The 25,018-nt window shown below is 35.1% G+C and overlaps 3 protein-coding genes across 3 annotated transcripts; 2 read left to right on the forward strand and 1 right to left on the reverse strand.

Moving 5' to 3' along the window:
- Positions 1-4,810: 4,810 nt before the first annotated feature.
- LOC132039635 (calcium-dependent protein kinase 17-like) lies at positions 4,811-9,169 on the forward strand. The gene is made up of 9 exons (XM_059430135.1): positions 4,811-5,047; positions 5,686-6,288; positions 6,731-6,874; positions 7,427-7,579; positions 7,699-7,814; positions 7,946-8,113; positions 8,202-8,329; positions 8,502-8,601; positions 8,714-9,169. The coding sequence occupies exons 1-9, from the start codon at positions 4,954-4,956 to the stop codon at positions 8,813-8,815; spliced, it is 1,608 nt and encodes a 535-aa protein (XP_059286118.1). The 5' UTR covers positions 4,811-4,953; the 3' UTR covers positions 8,816-9,169.
- Positions 9,170-9,672: 503 nt separating this feature from the next.
- On the reverse strand, positions 9,673-15,643 carry LOC132039638 (rhodanese-like/PpiC domain-containing protein 12, chloroplastic). The gene is made up of 8 exons (XM_059430137.1): positions 15,291-15,643; positions 13,627-13,755; positions 13,015-13,106; positions 12,557-12,657; positions 12,370-12,480; positions 11,808-11,916; positions 10,961-11,011; positions 9,673-10,013 (listed from the first exon to the last, which is right to left on the reverse strand). Exons 1-8 carry the CDS (start codon positions 15,520-15,522, stop codon positions 9,933-9,935), a joined length of 906 nt encoding a protein of 301 aa, XP_059286120.1. The 5' UTR covers positions 15,523-15,643; the 3' UTR covers positions 9,673-9,932.
- A 5,257-nt stretch (positions 15,644-20,900) lies between these two features.
- LOC132039835 (pentatricopeptide repeat-containing protein At5g12100, mitochondrial) lies at positions 20,901-23,625 on the forward strand. Its single transcript, XM_059430365.1, has one exon. The coding sequence runs from the start codon at positions 21,005-21,007 to the stop codon at positions 23,438-23,440; it is 2,436 nt and encodes an 811-aa protein (XP_059286348.1). The 5' UTR covers positions 20,901-21,004; the 3' UTR covers positions 23,441-23,625.
- The last annotated feature ends 1,393 nt before the right edge of the window (positions 23,626-25,018 follow it).

The following is a 25,018-nucleotide window of genomic DNA, read 5'->3' on the forward strand; positions in this document are numbered from 1 at the left end:
GTGGAAAAAGGGAATTTGCAATTATTTAGTTCATTAAAGAAGCCTCGAGTATTTTGGGTCCGTAATTCAGGAGACGGAGATTGACGATGATGTCGCACATCACATTGAAGCAGGATAGGTGAAATGAAGGCTTGCCTCCGAGGTACTATGCAATAAGAAGATGTCTCCAAGGCTTAAAGGTAATTTTTCCAGAGTGGTGGTTAGACCAAAGATTGTTTGTATGGAGCAGAGTGCTGGCTAGTCAAGAATGCCCATGTTCAGAAGATGAAGGTAGCGGAGATGAGGGAGCTCAGATGGATGTGTGAGCATACTCAGAGAGATATGATTGGGAACGAAGTTATACGGGACAAGGTGGGAGTGACATTAGTGGCAGACAAGATAAGGGAAGCGAAATTAAGTTAGTTCGGGCATGTGAAAAGTTGATGCGAAGATGCGCCAGATGTAGGTCAGAGGAAGAATTAAAGAGGGTGAGGTAGGCCGAAAAAGAAGCTGGGGGAGGCTGGCATGATTGCACGGCACCGACCAAGGACATGACCCTAGATGCGAAGGTATGGAGGTTGAAAATTAGGGTGTTGCTCCGCTAAATATTGTCGCTTATGCAGTGCAGTGGACGAATCGTGTCTCTTACTGGGGTGTGATGGGCACCCGGAATGACCGAGCAACCCGGCCGACTTTATTACCACATATTCTCTTTGGATTAAATCGATGAAAGTAAAATACATAGTAAAATTTTCAAAATCTTTTTGTCGTTTCTCAAATTAAACACGAAGAAGCGTAAGGACTCGAAGATAATGTATAATAAAAACATGTCGATGAGGCCGTTTTCAAACCGGCACTCTAGACCCACGACTCGCGCAAAGTCTCTAACTCGAACATGACATCATAGCATGGACTTTGACCCTATCTCCAGCAAACGAGATGCCAACTCCGAACTTTCTCATAATGGCTTCGATCATCCGGGTGTAAATGAAACGCGGAAGAAGAGGGACGAGCATTGTGCAGTATGTAAGACATGAATAGTAACATAATAGGAGATATAAGAAGCAACATAGTAAAAATCCGTATTTGTAATAACGGGGAATCATATCATGTGTTTCAGTAAAAGTAGTCTCATATCCGAGTTTTAAGGCGAGTCATGCATGTTATCGCATTTCATATGCATCCATAGCTGTGAATCACATAACATCATTAGCCCGCGTCCGGGGTAATCTCGTATGAAGTGGTGATCATGCCTCAGTTGGGTGGTAAAACATAGTGCCGACCCGCCTTGACGGTGACACGCCCCGCCATATAGGCGCGGTGTAATCATCCAATAGCCGCCCGCCTTAGCGGTACATGCCCGCCATCTAGGCACGGTGTAACTATCACAACTGGCATGCATAAGACCCAATCAAAAGCTATAACTTTATCGGAGCGACGTAAGGTCGAAACCTCCGATTACTTTATGGAATAATCATGGGCGCTTTGTATCACCTTAAAGGAACAATTATAAGGCGAGACTATCAATCAAGGATAACATCACGGGAAAACATAAAATAGGGTCATAACATATCATTTCACATACTTTGAAACCTTTAAAATAGTCATTATCCAAAAATAGCTTAACATTTCATATCGTCATATTCATGGTAAGAACATATCCTTGACATATTCGTTCTAGCCATTTCCTCATATCTAGCATCATCATGGTCATCATAAAATCATAGTCGTTGTTTTGGTCATAAAACTTTCGAAAATCGTAAAACTTGGATTTTGGAGAAAAATGGATATTTTTAGAAAACATTCATAAACTTTTAGGAAGGAAAACCATGCTTTGAAATCATAACTTCTAACTTTGAAAATAAGGACGTTATGGGAGCATTTATAAAATAGCAACGTAGGCCATAGAGGAAAAGGGACGAGCCTTAACATACCGTGCCGCGCCTCACTAGCTACGTTTATTCGTCCAACTTGTCAATCTACATACCAAAGAATTCACACAATCATTTAATCCATTGTTATTCACTTGTCTCAACTTTTCAAATAAATTCACTTATATTCCTTTAGATGCCCCCCGAAAATACACCGGAATATGGAGGTAAACCAACATCAACAAACCCGAGAATTAACTCGGCCAATCCAACAACAATACTAGTAAGTATTCAAGCAACACTTCTATATTCATTCAATTCAATTCAATTCACTTCAATTCAATTCACATAATCTTCTAACAACTCAATTAACATATTACTTTACCGAAACCTTCCAATTCACAACAACAACTATACATTTCATCATCATTCATGTATACTAACTTCAACAACAACCTTCTATCTTCCTACATAATTCATAACGCGACAACTAGAATATCCAATAATATCAATTTACATTAACAACATTATCCATGCAATGTAAGAATTCAAGCCAATATCACATTAACTAGAATTAATTCACCATAACTTGTCAACCTTCCATCATTTTTATCAACTACCAACAAGTTTTCATGAATTTTTCATCTATTTCTATACATTACGACAACAACCAATACTAAGAACAATTAATTCATTGTCTTCCACATCATTTCGACCACAACATGCATACACACTACCAACACACAACATCTATATTCTCGCGAATTTCACCCCTTTTACATACTACAACATGCATAACCATTCATAACATATAAAAGAAGATGGAATCTTACCTTCCTCCACATCTCTTCTCACTTGGCTAGGCCAACTTACATAACCAATGCTTTCTTGCTCCCACAACCACTCCATGTTGTAGGACCTCCAAATGAGCTAGAATATTAGGAGGGAATAATTTTTTTTCTCACAATTTTCCATGGCTAGATTTTTTAGCCATGCTTTCCTCTCCCTTCTCTTTTCTTTTCTTTCTTTCTTTCTTTTCTTTCTTTCTTTCTCTCCTTGATAAAATATGACCACCCTTTGTTATATATATATATATTACATGCATGTGAACATGCTCTCTAGATTTTTTTTTCTTTATTTCTAGAATTTTCTTATTTTCCATGGCAAAGATGACTTATTTTTTTTGTCATCATTTTCATTTCATTTTTCTAGAAATTTTCAAATAACAAAGAAGACTTAATTGTCTTCCTATGTACACTTTTAGCCCTCATAAAAAAAAAATGCGATACAATTATATATTTTCAACATGGCCATTCCATGAATTTTTCTAACATCATAAATTCCCATTTTATTAGCCTTTCCACCATGATGCCATTTTTAATTTCCCAATATTTCCATACTAATAATAATCATAAATAATATTTATAACAACTCGTCCATTAAAATAATTTTTGAAAATGGTCTCGCCCTTAACTTTCCACGACGACCCTGGGAATTTCCAAACGTACAATATACGGGCTCTAACAGAATCTCCTCCTCTCCTCTTTATCATTTAGTAGCAGTATTCAGTTATCGTGTAGTTTCTTATTCCTTGATGGTATTACTATCTGTTGGCACACTTGTTTTATATCTTGTTGTTTTACTATCTCTTTTCTGACATTACTGTACTTTTTCTGAGTCGAGGGTCTACCTGAAACAAACTTTCTGCCTCACAAATGTAAGGGTAAGGTCTGCGTATATCCTACCCACCTCAAACCCCACTTATGGGATTACACTCCTTCCATCGTGCTCATACTTTACAAACTTATTTTTTTGTTCTTTACTTACATTTTTATTCTAACGAACATTTGAGGAAGAATGGATTAAATTATATACATTGATAATAAAGTCATATTATTTACTTACCTTTTTTAATCAAGGACAGTTAATGAGAATTTACTGAACAACAACAACCTCAAATAAAAATTACGCTGTACGTGAAAGAAAACAGACAAAGAGACCTTCTCCTACCAAGCGATATGGAAATGAAAATAAAAAGAAATAAGGCCAAGAAATTCTAAGCCTATGATGAAACAAGCTTGCAAAGGGAAACGTAGCTATCACAGATAAAATACGATAATCAAAGTACAGGAAATAACATATAGTAGCACAAGAATTTACTTAAATGATGTTTATAAATGATCTGATTGTATAATTTTTTTTGTATACCGTTAGTGAATAGAACTTAAATTAGATAAATAGCCACAGGTAAAAAGATGACTTATTTATAGTTCTTGCTGTGATCAAGCTAGGAGAGGGAGAGGGACCTTAGAAACATCGATTAGTGTGGAGGTAAAAAGGATTTTTTTTTTTTTTTTAAATTTTGGTTAAAAAAAAAAAGGAAACTTGACTACAAAACTCATTTGTGGGATAGGAACAAAAAAGCACTTTCACAAGTTCAATTTTTATTGACAGACTATTTTTGAAGGATTCAATATGATTTAATAACATAAGATGTTCAATAGATCATGGTCGCCTCAAATCCTCAATAGAAGTGTCTAAATGTATAATTGTGACAAGTTTAAGAAAATTCTTTAAAATATCACCCATTGTGAAATAAACGCCTAATTCAAGCCATTAATAATAATAATAATAATCTAAATTATATTCTCCACAAATAAGAAGTCTCAAACTTGATTCCTCCCACAAGTTTTCAACAGCATTTGGAGTTTTTATCACATAAGAAATTTAATTCCTAATAATTAATTTTTTTTTAACTCTTATATTTGTTATTTCCTACAATCTCTCGGAATCAATGCTAAACAATGACCTCCTTACTTCATCATAGAATTCTCCCATTTCTTTGTGTGTTTTGTGAAACTCTCTTTACACCATCAATGGAACTCTTAATTCTCTAACAAATTCTTTTTCATTTTTGACTCCCTTTCAAACCCCCCATTTTTCCCTTTCTTGCTCTCCCTCTGGGCCACCCCATTTTCCTTTCATTCACTTTTAACATTTCCTTTCCTTTCTCCTTGGTTTCTCTGTCTCTAAAAAAAAAAAAAAAAAAAAAAAATTAAAAAAAAGTAAGTTTGGATTTTTTTTCTCTTTGCCTTCCGTCTCAATGGGGGGTTGTTGCTCAAAGGCAGAGGCTGATCCTGCACAAAATAATGAAGAAATTGCACAATCATATTCAAAACAAGGAGAATCACATGCAGGTAATTTAATCTTGTAAATTTCATTATTTTCAAGCAATGTCAGCCTTTGTATATATAATCGTATACACAAGCGCTCGCAAACACATATATATTGTACTGCGTTGTTTCGACAAAATTGTGTCTGATGACATCTCTTGTTAATACATGCATAAAAACACAAACATGTGCACACGTTTTTTTTCCAACAAAACTAACCTTATGAGAGGGTTATTATGGCTAGCCCTGAAAAAAGGTGCATACGATGTCCACAAAATGCATATGCACGCACACACACATTGTTATATTGATTCTTTTTGGCGAAATAGTGTTTGTTAATATCTCTTGTTACATGTATAAAACACACAAATGCGGGTGCACACATGTTGACAAAATGCACACACATTATATTGCAATTTCTCGACGAAATAATGTCTGGTGACATCTCTCGTTACATGCATAAAAACACAGATATGCGAGCATGCACATGCATATGTACGGATACACACATATTAAATTAAAATTATTATGGCGAAATGGTAGCTGATGACATCTCTTATTATAACTTGCATAATTACACGGACATGCACGCGCGCACATCTATTATATATTGAAACTTTTCGACGAAAAGGTATCTAAACATCTCTTGTTGTCACATGCAGGAAACCATGACATGCAAGGTTCCACCACACCATCAAAAGTTCCACCTCATGCATCACCAAACCATTCTTCAAAGCCATCTAAAGCAGCCCCAATAGGGCCAGTATTAGGTAGGCCAATGGAGGACATAAAGGCAACATACACCCTAGGAAAAGAACTAGGAAGAGGCCAATTTGGTGTAACACATTTATGCACACACAAACAAACAGGGGAACAATTTGCATGCAAAACAATTGCCAAGAGGAAATTAGTGAATAAAGAGGATATTGAGGATGTAAGGAGGGAAGTGCAAATTATGCACCATTTGACAGAACAACCAAACATTGTTGAACTTAAAGGGGCTTATGAAGACAAACATTCTGTGCATTTGGTCATGGAATTGTGTGCTGGAGGTGAACTTTTTGATAGGATTATAGCTAAAGGGCATTATACAGAAAGGGCAGCAGCTTCATTGTTAAGAACAATTGTGCAAATTGTACATACTTGTCATTCAATGGGGGTCATTCATAGAGATCTTAAACCTGAAAATTTCCTCCTACTTAACAAGGATGAAGATGCACCTCTCAAGGCTACTGATTTTGGTCTTTCTGTCTTCTACAAGCAAGGTATAATAAAATTTACTTCATATGTTTCATTTTATATGATAATATTTAACTCACTACCAGAAAACCGCTAATCTCGGACGGAATTTGGCTCGCCGGTATCGTTTCCAACTGATTTTCCATCAAAAATCCCTAGCCGATGAGCCAAATTCCAACAGGACATCCATCAGAATTAACGATTTTCTATCAGCGATTGGTCAACATAGGGAAAACTGCATTTATAATCCCTCAAATATCTACAAATTGCAATATTAGTCCCTTTGATATCTAACTAAGTTGATACTTCTGCTTGTGAATATAAACCAACCAAAATTACTAACCAACACGTGTTACATTAACTTTATACCGCTAATTCATTTTGTAATATAATTCTAAAAATAATCTAAATATGACATATTTCAACTTTCTATGCTTAATTCTTTTTGGGGTTTTCTCAATGTTGCAGGAGATGTGTTTAAAGACATAGTGGGGAGTGCATATTACATAGCACCAGAAGTGTTGAAGAGAAGATATGGTCCAGAAGTTGATATTTGGAGTGTTGGGGTTATGTTATATATTCTTCTTTGTGGTGTTCCTCCTTTTTGGGCAGGTAATTATATTGAATCACACAATACACATCTATGTTCCTTAGCACCAAAGGTTGTGGTAGAAGTGGTAAGTATAACTTCATCCTTAATCAAAGGTCTCGAGTTCGAGGCCTAACAATGAAGTTGCTCTTGGTAGAGAACGCTTTGTACCTCAAAGTGAGTCTTCCCGACACGAATCTAGACTAGTCAGGCCCAAGGAGGGTACCAGACGTATCATCTGTGCAGTTTAACATGTGATAACAAATTAATTATTCCTATTATTTTTACCAATTTACCACTAAGTATTATTCAACAGTATAATCCCACCAGGTGGGGTCAGGGGAGGGTAGACTGTACGCAGACCTTACCCCAACCTTCACAAGGTAGGGCGGTTGTTTCCGATAGACCCTCAGCTCAAGAAGAGATGCAAAAGACAGCAGTAATAATAGGCAATAACAGCAACAAGATAATAAGATAAATGAAGTGAAATAACGATCAGGTTGTACCACTAAATATTTATTATAGAGATTTATTTATAATAAGTAATCTCATTGTGTAAATATTATTTATTTCAGAGTCTGAAAATGGAATATTCAATGCAATATTGCGTGGACATGTTGATTTTTCAAGTGACCCATGGCCTGCAATTTCTGCGGGTGCTAAGGACCTTGTAAGAAAAATGTTGAATTCAGATCCCAGTCAAAGGTTGACTGCACTCCAAGTCCTAAGTAAGTTATACTATTTACATTTTTATTGAAGTATATCCATTTTTAAAATCAATTCTCTAACTTTTTACCAAAAAAAAAGTCTCTAACTAATTTTGTGTGTGTGTGTGTATGTAAATTAGATCATCCATGGATCAAGGAGGATGGAGAAGCACCAGATACACCACTTGACAATGCAGTCCTCAATAAGCTCAAAAACTTTAGAGCTATGAACAAGTTCAAGAAAGTTGCTCTTCGGGTAAGTATATACGCTGATAGTGTAAATAATTTTTAAATTATATCAGGTAATATTTACATATTACCAAGTCATACTTGTTATAAATTTATAAATTAATCAAAAATATATATATTTACTTGGAAAAATTACAGGTTATTGCAGGGTGTCTCTCTGAAGAAGAAATTATGGGATTGAAGCAGATGTTCAGAGGAATAGATACTGATAATAGTGGCACAATTACACTTGAGGAGTTAAAGCAAGGATTAGCCAAACAAGGGAACAAATTATCAGATTATGAAATCAAGCAATTAATGGAATCTGTAAGTTCTTTAATGATTCTATCAAATTATTAAAACCATATCTTTTCTGAATTTTGATGAGCATATATATATTTATATTTTTTTGTAGGCTGATGCTGATGGAAATGGGACAATTGATTATGAAGAGTTCATCACAGCAACAATGCACATGAATAGAATGGACAGAGAAGAACATCTTTACAAAGCTTTCCAATACTTTGACAAGGATAACAGTGGGTAAGTTAATTAATTCCACAAATAATTTAAATTCTTTTAGGAAGAGGAAGAAAAAAAATTAAGTCATAACCGCCCTGATTGTGTAAATATTTTGTGCACAAACAGCACGGAATTATTGCAAATTTTGTTCTAACATTATATTATAAAATGTAATTTTCCTTTTTGATCTCAGGTATATTACAATGGAAGAGTTAGAGCAAGCTTTGAGAGAATTTGGTATGAATGATGCAAAGGATATAAAAGAAATCATTTCTGAAGTTGATTCTGACAATGTAAGTTAAAAACACATCTAAATATGCAATCTTTATGCATATAGTGATTCATAGTTTTGCATCTTTTTACAGTTCTATTAATATTTACAAATAAAAAAAATTATTTTTGCAGGATGGTCGTATCAATTATGATGAGTTTGTAGCTATGATGAAGAAAGGAAATCCAGAAGCAGCAACAAATGCAAAGAAACGAAGGGAGGTTTTCGTCGAATAATTGTTGTGGATATCAAAAGAATTTGGCAAAAAAAAGAAGAAAAAAAAAAAAAGAAGAAAAAGTAAAGTTATTTGTGTCTTTATTGAGGGGAGGGAGACCAAATTTCAAGAGAGTTTCAAAGTTATAGATGCTCTTGTATATTACTAACTAAGATGTTAAAAATATTAAAAGAGAAAAAAAAATGAAAACTAAAATAAGATTGTAGAATTTGATGGATAGGTTGGGATTTGAGGGTCTTTTTTTGTTAATGGTTACTTATAATGGTTGTTTTTGAGTTGGAAACAATGGGGTCTTCAATGTATCTATCTATATATAAATATAACATAATGTATAATATATAAATACATGTGTATATATTTTTTCTGCAACACTAGAGATAGATTTGAAGTGTTGTTTTCTAATCAATAAACTTTTGGATATTACTGTTATGTACATATCAAGTTGTTGAAAGAGTAGTGACTAAGAGCAATATCTTTTTTACCAATTGAGATCTCATGAAGTATAAAGTTTCTACAACAACAACAACAAAAACATTTAATTTAAAAAGAGAATGATGCAGCAGAAAAAAAGAATATCTTATTGAGATCCTTACGATCTACTAAAGTTCAATGGAATATTCATAAAAGGCAGCCCGGTGCACAAAGCATCTGATTCATGGCTCAAACACATGACCTATAGCTTATAAGTCACACGGAGACAATTTTACCATTGCTCGAAGGATACCTTCCAAAAAAATATGCACGCTAACACCATTTGAAACAGAAAGCAAAACCTCATAATAATCACTACTTCATACAAGCAAGAGTAGTTAAAAACCAATACCAATAAATCCATCAACATCTACCAGCATTTCAAAATATGGAGAATTTTTTTAAATTATCACTAATATGGTGAAAACCATAGCAAATTGTATGATTTGATGCTTGAGGCATGTTGGAAATACAAAAATAGTGTATAAAAAGATGTCCTGATATCAACCATTCATATTGATTGTGTTCTCGGGATGTTTGAGTGAAAATTGTAGGACAAATCGGAAACAAAGTGTTTTTGTGCAAACTTAGCTCTGTCACCAGGGGACGGGGCAGGGGAAAGAGCAGGGACACAAAGAGTACCCGCTTCAATAGGTAGGGATCGATGGATCAACTTTGACAGCATATTCATGGATTCCTCCAGCCACGTTAAATATTTTCCTGAATCCCTGAGAATCCCAAATCAAAAAAAAAAAAAATTGTAAAGAAGCAACAATGGTTCAACAAGAGAGGATGAACAATGACAGAATTGCAGCATAGCCTGATTTTGTGTTATGATTAATGTTCTAGTCATAATGCCACCTAAGATCTATCGACATACTGGAAGTAAGCCATCATAATTAGTTTCACCACTTCTCATATCATTTGGTTTATGGAACATGTCGCAGCATGCAAGGCACTAAAGAGGACCAAATGCAAAACTAACATGCATTTTGGGGTACATTGAATTGAATAGCATAAATAAGCCGCTTGAGGTGGGACTTTACACTGACTATCAAAATACACCAGCTATGTGCTATAACCAGAAGCTAATATGGTAGTTCCTATGTAACTGTCCTTTTCTTCCTCTTAGATGATGTAAGAAAAGCCCGTTAAGAAATTCTTTTTTGAAAGGGAAAATCAAGTAGTATTCATTAACAGCTTTAACATTCATAATAGTAATCAAAACCAAAAAAAAACTTAAAAAATATTGCATTCATGGTAAGTTGACAAAAGACTTTTTACTTAGCTAGCGTTAGGTCCATCGTTATGTGAAAACGCTAAAACCAGCACCTTTTAGAAAGATCTAGTTTCTGTAAGTGTATGCTGTGAAAATAAATAATTCTTATATAATCATGTATTTAGGCTTTTTGCATACTTAACTGGAGAGATGCTTTAGTGAACCTTATTCTCAACCCAAACCCCAACTTTATTCTTGTACACATCACTACTTATGCCTCGACGTCTAGAAGCGAAGATCTATAGACCATCTTCATCTACTGATATGAGAGAAAAACGTTCCAATATATGCCTTGCATCTCAGAAGGGTGATAGGAACAGGAAAACCTTATATACATGTAGAACAGGTTAATCTTTTGACATTATACCAAACTACAAATAAAGGTAAAGACCCTACCTGTGTCTGCAACCACTTGGCGACTTGTAGTGATCTCACGCCATGGTGACACTGCAGCATAGACATAAGTTTTTGAGAAGAGACACCGGAAAGGGAGGGAAGGGAAGAGGAGAAACATATTTTTGTAGGGATAAATAGCAGTTTTGATCCCCGAGTTATTGATAAATTCTCGGTCCTTGTGTTATATGACTCGGCATATTTAACCTTCAATTAATAAAATGTGTGCTTTTGATCCCTTTTCTAAGTCGAGGGTCTACCGGAAACAGCCTCCTGCCTCACAAAGGTAGGGGTAAGGTCTGCATACATCCTATCCTACCCTCCCCAGACCCCACTTGTGGGAGCACACTGGCTTTGTTGTTGTTGTATGCTTTTGGTCCCTTCATGTAAAAAATTATATTTGACTATTTACAGAACTATATTACCGTCAAATATAAAGTAACAAACATATTTTAACATATCACATGAGTAATTGAGTGTTGAAATGGTTAATAATTATGTTAAATTTGTGAATATTCACAAGGAAATGGATCAAAACTGCACAATTTCAATTAATAGAAGGTTTAATGTCCTTAGTCAGATACTATAGGGACTAAAATCAGAACTTACCAATAACTAAGGGACCAAAAATACTATTAACCCTATTTTTGTATAACCAATATTGAACTGTCTGTTCCTCTCTATGTGTTATCATGGTTTATCATGTCATATTTTAAAAAAATAAGCAGTCAATAACTTGAGTGAAACAGTTCTGTTTAAGGAGAAACTCTTAGCTCAAGGCGTACAGAACAGAGGACTGGCTTCTAAATAGTTCATTAAGAAGCATCTGCAGAGAAGAACATGCACTAACCAACACATAAGTGTCCTTTTGAGGATCTAACTTAGTTGTTATTTCTGGTCCCCAGTTTCCAAATTGGCGAAGAGGAAGAACCTGAAATCCTGGTAAAGAAGCCTGGGCCCTGTCACAAACACACAAAGCAGAATCACTACTACTATTACTCGATAAGCCATGTGACTTGAATTACTTTTGGCAAGTTAAATTCATATAAACGAAACTGTGGGAAAACTAAAACCCATAAATTATCTATTATATTGCAACAAGATTTTTGTCATACAAGCATATCCAAATTGTTTCTCGTTGGCTTTGTGCAACTTAATGTAGTTGAGAAACTTGTGTTGCAAATTTATCACTCAAATACCAATATAGATGAAAAGCTCTTGAATCTTTTCAGTAGCCAGGTCTCTTGGAAAATGAACCATGAGAACAAACTTTGAAACCAAAGCCACATTCATTACTTGGGAAGCCCCTCGGAGGCTTATCTATTTTAAGTCCAGTATGCTGTTTAACTTATATAAATAAATAAAAGCTGCAAGTGAGTATTCCAAAATAGTGAAAAAAAACGAGCTCATACACTTCCTCTGGTTCGCGAACATCAATCAATTGAGCCTCTTCCAGGAAAGAGGGATCTTGCAGCTTCACATGAAACTCGTTCGGTTGGATGTGTTCAAGTACAGATTCGTCCCTGCACGTAGCAATAACAACAAGTAAGAAAACAAGCCTCTTGTGCTGTTCAAGTGAAGAAGGATTTCTTTGATTACCTCTCAGATAGAACTTGCAACAAATGCCATCCGAACTTAGTTTTGCACCCTACAACCTTATTCAGAGGTGCACTAAATGCAGCTTCTTCAAATTCTGGCACCTAATAATATTAACAATGAAAATACAAAAAGAAATAAATCAAGTCAACTAAGCTTGGGCATCAAGGTGACTAAAAGTGCAGCTTATAGAAACTACCTTATTAGGATGCAAATAACCAAAGGAAACAACGATGTAGTTATGTAGAATTGGAAATTTAATATCATAGTTAAAGTCAAATCTCTATAGAAATGTTTGTCAGACAGCACATGTATAATATTTGTTTGCTATCATCGAAGCCCTCTCAGTATGAAAATTAACATTCTGGAAGCATAGTCACGAGAAAATTTTGATTCCTTTCACCAAGAGCAGGAGAAAAAGAAGAACAATACTTTTGAAGATATAATCATAAGAAGCATACCATTTGTCCTTTTCTCACCCAACCAAGCATTCCCCCATCTTCTTTTGATGGACAAATAGAATACTCAACGGCCAGATCACTTAGATCCTCTCCTGAATATAACAAGCATTTCAGTCAGCACTATAAATGAAAGGTTAAGCATCAAGAGAAAACTTGTTTTCATACTAATATACCCAGTTCTCAAAATTAATCATGACATTTGGATAACTTAGCTTATAAATTTAATCCTCATTTGCTCTCAGCTTCTTAAATTTAGGAAGGAAATGTTACTTGGGCTTTTCTCACTAATAGCCTATTTGGCCAAACTTCCAAAACTTATTTTGAAAAGTGCTTTTCGAGAAAGTACTTTTGCTGAGAAGCAGTTTGTGTTTGGCTAATCAATTTGCAAAACACTTTTGAGCAACAATTAGCGTTTGGCCAAGATTTTAAAAGTTCCTCTAGTGCATTTTCTCAAAAAGTACTTTCGGGGAAAAGCACTATTTCTTCTCCTAAAAGCTTGGTCAAACACCTCAACCTTGAAAAACAAGCAATTTTTTTTTGTTGGAAAACAGCACTTTTGGCCTTGGAGAAGCTTGGCCAAACAGGCTATAAGAAATTAAGTCGAAAACTAACCTTCTCTAGTTCTTTTCTGAAGCTCCAGTAGAAGCTTCTGGTCATCTTCTTTGACAAGTAAATGCTGTACCAATATCTCCCGACCACCTCCAGTGCTGCCTCCAGGACCACTTCCAGCACTATATGAAGCTGAAATTTATATAATGTGAGATTTAGTACCAGCATGTACAGATGATAGCAAAAGGAAAAGAACTCTCTTCACCCTGCAGATTCTGGAACAACCACTACACGATCTCAAACCTATACTAAGCTATACTCAAATTTCTGATGAAGCCACTTTTTGGTAGCATAAGGAACCGCCTAGTAGAGACAAATCGTGTATTTCCAACAATAGGGAGCCTTGTGGCAAAGATATTAAAGCAGCTCAATGGACTATTCAAGCCCTGATGCATTGACTAATAACCACTCCCTAACTATTTGGAGGAATAGCAATTCTCTTGTATTTGAAGTTCCAAAACAAGCACAAGTTTGAGATCGTCTGTCCAAGGGGGTTAACTCTCGTAAAACATACTAAAAATAAGTGTGATCCATATGAATATTTATGTCCAAATAGAATATTCAGAGGATTCGTCATGGTTAGATTATCCTCCAATGGCCGTCAACCCTCCAATGGCCGTCAACCCACCAACAGCCTCCTCCTTTTTCACCAGCTATACTTTGTGAAGCTCACACTGATGGAGTTCCATAACTCTGTATTGCTACTGCATTCTAGAGTACGCATCTCTATCTTTCATTGTGCTTTAAACCCACCTAGTCTTAATTAGAATCAAGTTAAGCTATTTGGTTGAGAAGATAATCAGGGTCTTGCCTATTATTGTATATCCCTATCTAGTTTCCAACAATTCAGCAGCTAAAGTACTCACCCCACCGCACACAAAGTGCTCCCCCACAAGTGCCAGAGTAGGGGGAGAGTGAGCTTTTAGCCCCCCCCCCCCTCCCCCCCCCCCCCTTTTTAATTTAAAATTACATACGGAGATGGGAAGGGCAGTGGCGGATCTAAGTAGAAGGAAGGGGGTTCACCTGAATCCCACGTCAAACAATTATCTTGCGCAAAAATGGTAAAAAATGAAATCTTTTGGTTATAAACCGTTGAATCACCTTGATATGAAGAACAATTATAGTGTAGTAGTAAAAGGGGTTCAAAAGTTGTTTTAGGTCATAAGTTCAAATCCCAGCTATGACATTCTAGAACCTTCTCAATCCCCGGAAAAAGTACATTATACATACAAGGTCAAAATCACTTTTTTTATACGTATATATAGTAAATGTTGACTCCCAATTTGTGGCCTACCATACTATCCTTTCTACCACATCGTTTCAAATGAAGTTTTACCAAAACATTCCTCTAAGTGGGATTCTTTGTGCGTTTACTTTTTTATATTTTGAATCCCGTTAATGACAGGTCATCGGAAAGAGCAACTCTACCCCCCCCCAATCCCCACACACCCCATCTCCATTTTGACCTACATTTCACCAAACGAGCAACTCTATAGTTGCACCGGGGATCTAGGGGACGGTGCTAGAGGGGCGAAAAGGGGTTTACCGTAAAATTACACTACATATACAAGGTCAATTTTTTTTTTATTTTTTTTTTAACATTAGTTACAAATAAGAGAAAACAGTAATGCAAAATAGAGGGTTCCTACATACAATAAACAATTTACCTGTAATTACTCTAGAACAAGATTGACGACCCATCATAGTTAACACCCTTTTAAAGCTTGGAAACTGTATATTACGCGAATTGGACAAAAGGGTTCTTGAATTAAGTAAAGCTAAGCGAGTAAATGATGATATTTTACGACTAGTTGGATTTATTTGTGATGTGAATTTCAAGAAAGAGAGACCTAGTGGTGATGGTGGAACAACATGCAAAGAAGAAGAAACTCTCAACATTTGTTGTTTTTTTAAAAAAAAAAAAAAAAAAATTGAGAAATTGAGATACTGGTTGAAATCTATGTTCTGCAATTTGTACTTGCAAGAAACTTAAACTATATCTGCTGATGTTCAAACTAAACTGTTAAGGCACGACTGTACTTCAAATAGTACCCTTTTAATGTGAGACATTTGGAATTGTCAAATTATCTAATTGATACACGGCCTCTTATTATGTTCCAATTTAGCACCTAAAAGTATAATAAACGTTCCAATTAGACACGTTCAACTCATATTTAAAAGAACTAAGAAGAAAAGGTCTTTTTAAAAGAAAAGAAACAAGAAAAGGAATTTTTTATTAGAAAAAAATATATATTTAAAATGAAAAGAAATAATACCTTATTAGGAAAAAGGCGACCAATTAAATAAAGAGCGTTAATGCTCAGGTGGTCTTTAAATTTCCCTCATATTTGAAATCTTTAAATTTTGCCTCAAATTTAAAACCCATAGTTCCAAGTTCAACCCACGCGGTTAAAATTTTAAAAAAAAAATTCGCATAGTAAGTTTAAATTTAAACTGTCTTTCAACGACGATACGGCTTTGTGAAGGAATTACCAAAGTTATGCGATAAGATACTTATGCCTTTAGGTAGGACTTGGCATAAGTATGCGGGTCTGTCAGATAACTTTGATAATTCGTTCAAAGTTTATGCGGATCCTTTATAAAAGTTTGCCCATTAAAAGTATGCCACCGGCGTTGTGAAGGAATTAATACGGACGAGATCTTATGCCTTATGGAACTTGGCATAAGTATGCGGGTCGGCGCTAACTTTGATAATTCCTTCACAAAAGTTATGCCGGAGTCGGCCCGCATAAGTTGCCCATTAAAAGTATGCCCCCACCGCCATAACTTTGTAAAGGAATTATCAAAGTTATGCGGACCCGGCATACTTACGCCAAGTCGCCCATAAGCGTAGGTATGCCGAGTCCCGCATAAAATGTGTAATTCCTTAACAAAAGTATGCGGTCGGTCATACACGCGACCCAAACCTTGTCTTGCGATTTTTTTTTTTTAATTTATGCTGAGCGGGATTCGAACTCGTAACCTCATTATTTCGGCGCGAAAGCTCAAAGTTGTAATGCGAAGGGCAAAAATTAAAGACCGCAAGATATGAGGGGCATAATTTAAAGACCACAAATATGAGGGGCAAAATTTAAAGACCACCCCAAAAGAAGGGCACTCCGCGCAAAAAAATGATTAAATAACAATAGGTTCATTTTTTAATCAAATCATTAACAGCCCAAGTGTTGTTGGGCCAAAGTGCCAAACTACTAGGGAGCGCATTTTTATTCAATTTTGCACAGTTCAATGCATTTTTTTTTTTATGATATGAGAACCCGCAGCCGCTACCCTTCGGGTGCGCACAGGATAAACCCAGCTTCTGTGTAATAGCTCGCAAGCCACACAAAAGAGGTAACCCGCACTAGGCAAGCCCGGTGCGACTAGCTCGACCCAGAAGGCAAATTCCCTACTGTTGTAGGCAGTGGGTTTCGAATAAAAAAAAATGCATTTTATTTTTTTTACTCTTTTCCGATTATTTAATGTAGTATTTCATTCTCACAAGTTGCAATACTTTAAATAGGGGTGTCAATGGGACGGTTCGATCAGTTATTTTAAAAAAATTATACCATCCCAATTTTTCGGTTATTTTATTTTATATAACCAAAATTAGACTTTTCAAGACCGTCCCATCATCTCGGTTTTTCTTCGGTATCAGTACGGTTCGGTTAATTTTCGATTATTTTAGTTTTAAAGTGTCACCTAAGAATACACCACCATTTAAATGTAACGAAACAGACCTCCACAAACCTATTTGTAGTACACCATCAAATAAAGCTTCTATTTGTTTCTTATGAAATATTTAATGTAAAAGCTATTAAAAAACTACGCAAAGTAATTAAACTGAAATGTGTTATATCAAGTAGCAAGACAACAACGATGGCATCATCGCGACGTGAATCCTCACTGATTGACCAAGGAGAAGAATAACTTGCCAAAGACAACAATGTTGAATTGAGCCAAAACAAACATTAGCTTGTAGGTCACAGAAACCACAGCTTGAATTTGATACATATACATCAAACAACATAGTAGAGGAGATCAAGATAGAGGTAAACTTCTGTTACTGCTAACTATAACCAAAAATGCCTACTTAAATCATCTAAATCTATGACCGTATGACTATGTAGATGAGGTATCCTTTTGAAACTAAATCCAATCAACTAAAGGCCCAAAATTTTAATGGCCAAAATTGTTTTTTATATTTGAAACAGAACTTATAAAATATATTTTATATATTCAATTTAACATATTTGTAATATATAAAATATATTTCATGCATGTAAGGTTATTTGGTTTGGTTCGGGAATTTTTCAGTTTTTTGAATAAATTAAAAAGACCATCCTAATTGTTCGGGACGGTTATAAGCTTAAATAAAAATCCACGGTTTTATTGAAAAAACACTATAAATCGGTTCGGTATGGTTAGGTTCCGGCGGTTTTTCATATTTTTTTGCCACCCCTAACTTTAAAAAACAACGAAACTGACCCTAAACTAAGAATCAAATATCGAATATTTTACCCTCGATTACGTTTTTTGCCAAAAATATCATAAAACTGCTCCATTTCGAATAGTTCAAGGATAAAATTTGCTCAGTTTCTTATTTTGCGGTAACCATTAGCATGAAGGGTGTTTTTAAGTTATTTTATTAACTGATATGATCGTAAATGGCACAAATGGCACAAGGATGCTTAGAAGGACGTGGGACATTTGGATGATAACATGGGAAGAGATTGTGGAGGCTTCTACACCGAGTGGCTAAAAGCGCAAAGAGTTAAAAGTGCAAATTGTGGCTATAAGATGCAAATCATGGCCAAGATCCCAAATTCAAGGCTAGGGAATTTGGGCTACAAATTGCAAGACAATTGGTGTTTGGAAGATGAAGATCCCATGTTGGGCTAATTTCACGATTCAAGCCATTATCCCTAAAGAAGACTACCAAACAAGGCCCTTATTTCATTAAGGGTGTTTTTGTAATGGTTAGTCTAGTCTTCTTTAGCCTAATAGTATAAATACTAGCCTTAGTTTATTTCATTAGTTAGTTTTGAATGATGTTGAGATGAATACTCTAAATTGAGTGATAGTTTGTTTAGTGTAGTGCTAATCTAGTGATTAGTGATAGTTAATTATGGTGGATTCCATTGTTGGCTATGAAACCATTTTCTATTGATTTTCAATAAAGTGGTTCATTTGGATTACTCTTGATTGATTATCAAATAGTATAGGTTTGTTAGTAGGAATCGATTAGGAGGTTTTAGATTTGACATACCTAAGTTTGCCTATAATTCCTTTACTAATTGGGTCTTACTCTATCTCTTTATTTCTCATCCCAATTTCTTCACTTCTCATCCTTGATTTCTAATCTATCTTTTATTTCCGCATTTTTGTTATTTGAATCCGTGTCTTCTACAAGCCGGATCGTATTATTTGGTATCAGAGCTTAGGCTAGAGTGTTGTTTCTACAATCCCCAATCCTAGGTTCATCTTATTTTGAAAATCTCAAATAAAAAATTGAAAAAAAAAATGAAAATTCCAAAAAAATTTGAAAATTTGGTTTGTTGTTGGATTTGTGCGAAATTGAGTGTAGATTTGAGTTCCTTGATATCAAATCTACTTAGATCTAAAGTTTTTGGGTCATACACCATTGTTGAGTTTGAAGCTTTTAAAGAACTTAAAGAACAAGCAAGTGGGTCTTCAATTTGTGGCGTTTAATTGGTCTCAATTTGGAGTGAGCTTTGTTCTCTAGGTTGAGGGGAGGCTAGATCCGAAATTTGGGATCAATTAGAGTTGAAATTGAAGGGGTTGATAATTTGAATGTTCATAGTGTTCTTGAGATTCTTCATAAATTCATGAGGAAAAAGATGACCAAAAAAGTCTTTTAATCCAAATTTCAAGTACAAAAAGTAAAAACGTGTTTGTTGGGCCAAATTTAGCAAAACATATAATATAGTGGGCCCAAGGTACCTCAAATACAATGAATATTCAGAAAAATCCAGCCCAAATATCGAGGTACAAAATATAATACGTCATCACCAAAGGATTTTTACGGAGGCAATTTACGGATCGTAAATTGAGGCGTGAATTGGTTCCAAAATTCGAGCTCACTGTTACGGTTTTACGGTCACAAAATACGGACAGTAAAATGCACTCCTCAAATGCATTTTATGCTTCTGCTTGTACGCTTCATTTTACGGACCATAGATCAAAGACGGCCTGTTAATCTTGACCGTCAAATTGACCCCAAAAACTTATCTACTGTTGCTGATCTATGGTCACAAAATACGAACCTTAAAGTGCATTCCTCAAATGCATTTTATGCTTTTGCTTGTGGACCCGTAACGACCATTTGCAGGATCATATAACATGCCATAAAAAACCAGTATGCAAAGCCACAACCTTTAGATGTACTTGCATTTACCTGAAATTGCATTGCAAGTTTGTTCTTCAACTTGCAAAAAACCTAACAGAGTGTAACTTTGATATTTCAAATAGTCGAGGGGTATTTTTGGCCCATTTCCTTTTAATTAAACTAAAGAGTTAAAGATCAAAAACATACCTCAAGTATCATATTTTTTTGAGTTTCTTGCCTGAACTATCAAGTGTCAGAGTTTTCTACTTAAAATATCACCAACTAATGTGCAAAACGCTCCTCAACTATCAATTGTTTACTTTTCCTACCTGAACTATCACCAACTAGTTTGCAAAACACACCTCATTAAAAGTGAACAACTGATAGTTGATGTGTGTTTTGCAAACCAGTTGGTGTTGATGGTATTGTGTTTTGCAAATTAATTGGTGATAGTTCATAAACTCGAAAAAAGGTCTTGAGGTGAATTTTTGACCATTATCTCTAGACTAAATTAACACTATTGTTTTATCATTTTGATGTAATATTTCATCCTGAAGTCGCAATACTTCAAAGAAAACAGTACCTATCATTTTTTATTTGTTAAAATTGAAAGTGTTCATACTACTAATTTATCATGTTGTTATTATATGTCTACACATTCACCCCACCCCCACCCCCACCCCAGAAAAAACAAAATTACCCTGTTTCAAAGGAGAAAATGACTAATTTCAACCGTCAGCAGAAAAGTATTTTTGAGCTATTTTGCTGATTGGAGGATAACGTTAAGCTAAAAACACAATGACAAGGACATTTTGAGCAAAAACGTAACGGAGGGTAAATTTAACATATTTCGAATAGTTGAGGGATATTTTAAACCATTTTTCCTTTAAATAAACTAAATTAACACTATTATTTTATCATTTTAATGTAATATTTCATCCCCGCAAGTCACAAATACTTAATAAAACAACGAAAATATCGAATGATACAAGCATTCCACTGAACTGTAAAACTGCACTTCAGGTATTCGATAAAATGTCCAAAAGCTTTATGATTCGCCGTTCCTTCAAAGTTTCCACCACAAATAATCATCCTTTTGCTTGCAAATTCTACCATTCAACTCAATTTCTAAACCAAGAACAAACCAATACTATCAAAAATGAAAACCCCACAAATCCATCAACTCAAAATCTTGAAGAACATCTTAGGAAACTCCGAATTTTACTCCAACAACATCGTACTGAAAATGCAAAGGGTATTTTGGGTACCCTTATTCATAAAAACTCAGTTTTTCAACTTTATACTCTTTTTCAACCTTCCCCAACAAAACCAATTTACTCAGATTTGTTGTTATCAGTTTATTTAGAGAAGAAACTTATAAATGAAGCTCAAGAACTTTATTTTTTGATAAGAAATGATAAAAAATTTGTATCTTTATCATGTTTTAATGTGTTTCTTGAATCTTTGAATAGTTTGAGGATGTACAAAAAGACCCTTGAAGTTTTTAGTGATGTTATGAATTGGGGTATAAGAGTTGATAGGTTTAGTTATGGTAAAGCTATACAATCAGCTGTGAAAATTGGTGATTTGGGTAAGGGTTTGGAGTTGTTGAGTTGTATGAGAAGTGTTAGGTTGAGTCCTAATGAGTTTGTGTATAATGTAGTTATAGGTGGGTTGTGTAAAGAGAAGAGAGTTGTCGAAGCGCGAAAATTGTTCGATGAAATGCTTGAGAGAAGAGTTGGACCGAGTAAGGTGACGTATAATATTCTTATGGATGGGTATTGTAAGATTGGGAAGTTGGATGAGGCTTTTAAGTTGAGAGAAAAGATGAGGAGTGATAATGTGGAACCTAATATCGTGACGTTTAATACGTTGCTTAGTGGACTTTGTAAGTCGGGGAAGATGGAGGAAGTTGATCGCGTAGTTGAGGAAATGAAGGGTTGTGGATTTGTACCTGATGGGTTTACTTATAGTATACTTTTCGATGGGCATTCGAGATGTGATGATGTTAATTCCTCGTTGGCGTTGTTTGAAGAAGCTGTTAAGAAAGGGGTGCAAATGAACGAGTACACGTGTAGTGTTTTGTTGAATGGCTTGTGCAAGAAAGGGAAGACGGATAAGGCTGAAGAGATTTTGAAGAAGTTGATGGAAAACGGGCTTACTCCTACGGAGGTGTTGTTTAATACCATTTTGAGCGGTTATTGCAAAGAAGGCAATATGGAGAAGGCTTATTCAACTATTGACGAAATGGAAATTTCTGGGGTGAAGCCGAGCTGTGTCACATTTAATACTCTAATCGCGAAATTCTGTGAATTGGGTATGATGGAAGAGGCAAAAGAATGGTTAAGGAAAATGCTCGAGAAGCCAGTTTCCCCGAATGAGCAGACATATAACATCTTAATTGATGGATATGGTCGCAAGCGGGATTTCGTGAGGTGTTTTGAGATTCTTGAGGAGATGGAAAAGAATGGATTGAAGCCTAATGTAATTACATACGGTTCTCTAATCAAGTCTTTGTGTAAGGATGGTAGGCTTCTTGAAGCTGATGTAGCCTTAAGTGACATGATTAGTAGAGGGGTTAAACCGAATGCACAGGTCTATAATATGCTTATAGATGGACATTGCATGAGAGGAACAATGAGTAATGCTTTCGTATGTTTCGAGAAGATGCTAGAAAGTGATATAGAAACAACACTGGTTACATACAATACTCTAATAAATGGGTTTTGCAAAAAGGGTATGATCAAAGAAGCTGAGGATTTGGCTGCGCATATTTTAGTCAAGGGTTTAACTCCAGATGTTATCACGTACAATTCTTTAATCTCTGCATATTCAGATGCAGGGGACACCGAAAAGTGTTTCCAAACGTATGAGAAGATGAAAACTTCTGGAATAAAGCCTACAATGAACACAATTCATCCTCTAATTAGAGTTTGCAAAAAGGAAAAGAATGGACTGGTGTTAATCGACAAAATTGTTCAAGAAATGTCTCAGATGGATCTTTCTCCTGACCGAGTGGTATATAACGAGCTCATCCATTGCTATGCTTTACATGGAGAGGTTCAAAAGTCACTTGATATGCACATAGAGATGGTGGAACGAGGGATTCCTTCTGACAAGAAGACGTACAATAGCTTGATTATGGTGCATTTGAAAGAGGGAAAACGTGAAGAAGCCAAGAATCTTGTTGATCAGATGAAGGCTAACAATATTGTTCCCAATGATGAGACTTATAATATTCTGGTCGAAGGGCATTGCAAAGTTAAAGATTTTTCTGGTGCATACATTTGGTATAGAGAGATGGTTGACAATGGTCTTCTCCCGGTAGCCAATATCTGTAACGAGTTATTATCTGGCCTTCGAGAAGAAGGAAGATTGCAAGAGGCACAGATTATATGTTCAGAAATGAGCTCTAAAGGAATTGAAGAGTGTAACACAAATGAGGATCTTTCTACTGTTGTGAAAGCGTAGAACAGAGAAGACATTGCACTCGAACTTGTTAGTTAAAAACGTTGGCAGCAAATGAAAAGCTTGTAATATATTAAAAAATCAGTGTATTCTTATTAATTTATTTCCTCATTGACATTCATTCAGGATACCTATTCCCTTATACTGCCCTTGTTGTTTAGTTGATGGAAGATGCCCTTCTTTTTCTATTCTTTTCTGCCCTTATTATTAGAACCTCTATGATTTTCAGTCTCTTTGTTCCAGCTAAAACTCATCGTCTTAGATGCCGAATAACTCCCCTTTATCCTCCTTTTGTTTTCGCATAAAAACAGCTCCCATTTTAGGCGTGACAACGCTCTTGGATGATTCTGCTACAATGAAAGAATATTGTTCTTCAAAGTAGGTGCTGTGTCATGAACTGATTGCTAGGCAATGGCCATTCGTGATGACAAATTCTATTACAGACTGGATGATTGCGATGTTAATTTATCGAATTCCATTGTTTGGTGTGTTCACCTTTTTGTTATGTATAGTTTAATTCTAAGTCGACCTTAGATTTAAAACTAAGAGTACAGTTGCTGCGCTTACAGAAGAAGATTAGGAGATGAATTAGACATTTGGAAGTTGATGAATTCCTTGATGATGTTAATATTGAATATATACTTAGAACTTGAATGTGATATTTCATAATTTAGTTAATTTTTCAATTTCTCTATTACTTGGGATGAGTTCCTTGATGATGTTCATATTGTATGTATACTTAGAACTTGAATGTGATAGTTCATAATTTAGTTAAGTTTTCAATTTCTCTATTACTTGGTATTCTGTCTTCTGAAGTTATGTTGTGAATGTTGGAGTAGTATTCTTTTACCATTTGAATCCTGTTACGCATTAGCAGAGTAAAATTGTTCATGACAAAAAATACAGCTTGAAAACTATGTAAAAGCTATAATGGAATGTAAACTTTGAAGTGTTAGAGAATGATTTCTTTTTTATTTTTTTGTATCTTTTGCTAGAATATATTTCGTGTTTAAGAAGATGCAAGTCTTCTAAATTTGCAAATAGCTAAACCAACCTTAATGGTTTAAAAAAACTTCAGTTGAATTTGGATAACATCATTTTGAGATTATTGGATTAGGCTTTGGTTTGAAGTTTTAGTCAACTAATATTCTTTAGTTTTATCAGAATTATAGGTTTGAACCATTTGGATTCAAGCTTGAAGAACACCCCAATGTTAGAAATGTTTACCACGTTCATTTCCTACTTAGTTCATTAACATCCTCAAATACTATGGATTACTAGAGTTAATTATATAATCACCTTACGTGTTTATGTCGGAAGTTTGAATCACACTTGCATTAATAGAAACAAGAGATTTAACAATTGAAACTTTATTTCCTGCTTAATTCATTAACATCCTGAAATAGTATGGATTACTAGAGTTAATTATATGATCAACTAACGTGTTATATAAGGAGTTTGAATCACACTTGCATTAACAAGCACACGAGATTTAACAATTGAAACTTCATTTCCTACTTAACTCATTACCATCCTCAAATAATATGGATTAACTAGAGTTAATTATACGATCAACTTACG

Source organism: Lycium ferocissimum, chromosome 12 (assembly GCF_029784015.1).
Source record: "Lycium ferocissimum isolate CSIRO_LF1 chromosome 12, AGI_CSIRO_Lferr_CH_V1, whole genome shotgun sequence".
Classification (NCBI taxonomy): domain Eukaryota; kingdom Viridiplantae; phylum Streptophyta; class Magnoliopsida; order Solanales; family Solanaceae; genus Lycium; species Lycium ferocissimum.

Bases quoted from the DNA above. Each gene is read 5' to 3' on its own strand.
- LOC132039835 (XM_059430365.1), top strand. From the start codon at position 21,005: ATGTCCAAAAGCTTTATGATTCGCCGTTCCTTCAAAGTTTCCACCACA.
- LOC132039638 (XM_059430137.1), bottom strand. From the start codon at position 15,522: ATGTTGAGAGTTTCTTCTTCTTTGCATGTTGTTCCACCATCACCACTA. The intron at 13,107-13,626 runs GTTAGTTTTCGA...TGTTATATTCAG, and splicing joins TCAGAAAAGAACTAGAGAAG to GAGAGGATCTAAGTGATCTG. The intron at 11,917-12,369 runs GTATGAGCTCGT...TGTTTGTGACAG, and splicing joins GTTCGCGAACCAGAGGAAGT to GGCCCAGGCTTCTTTACCAG.
- LOC132039635 (XM_059430135.1), top strand. From the start codon at position 4,954: ATGGGGGGTTGTTGCTCAAAGGCAGAGGCTGATCCTGCACAAAATAAT. The intron at 5,048-5,685 runs GTAATTTAATCT...TGTCACATGCAG, and splicing joins ACAAGGAGAATCACATGCAG to GAAACCATGACATGCAAGGT. The intron at 8,114-8,201 runs GTAAGTTCTTTA...ATTTTTTTGTAG, and splicing joins TCAAGCAATTAATGGAATCT to GCTGATGCTGATGGAAATGG.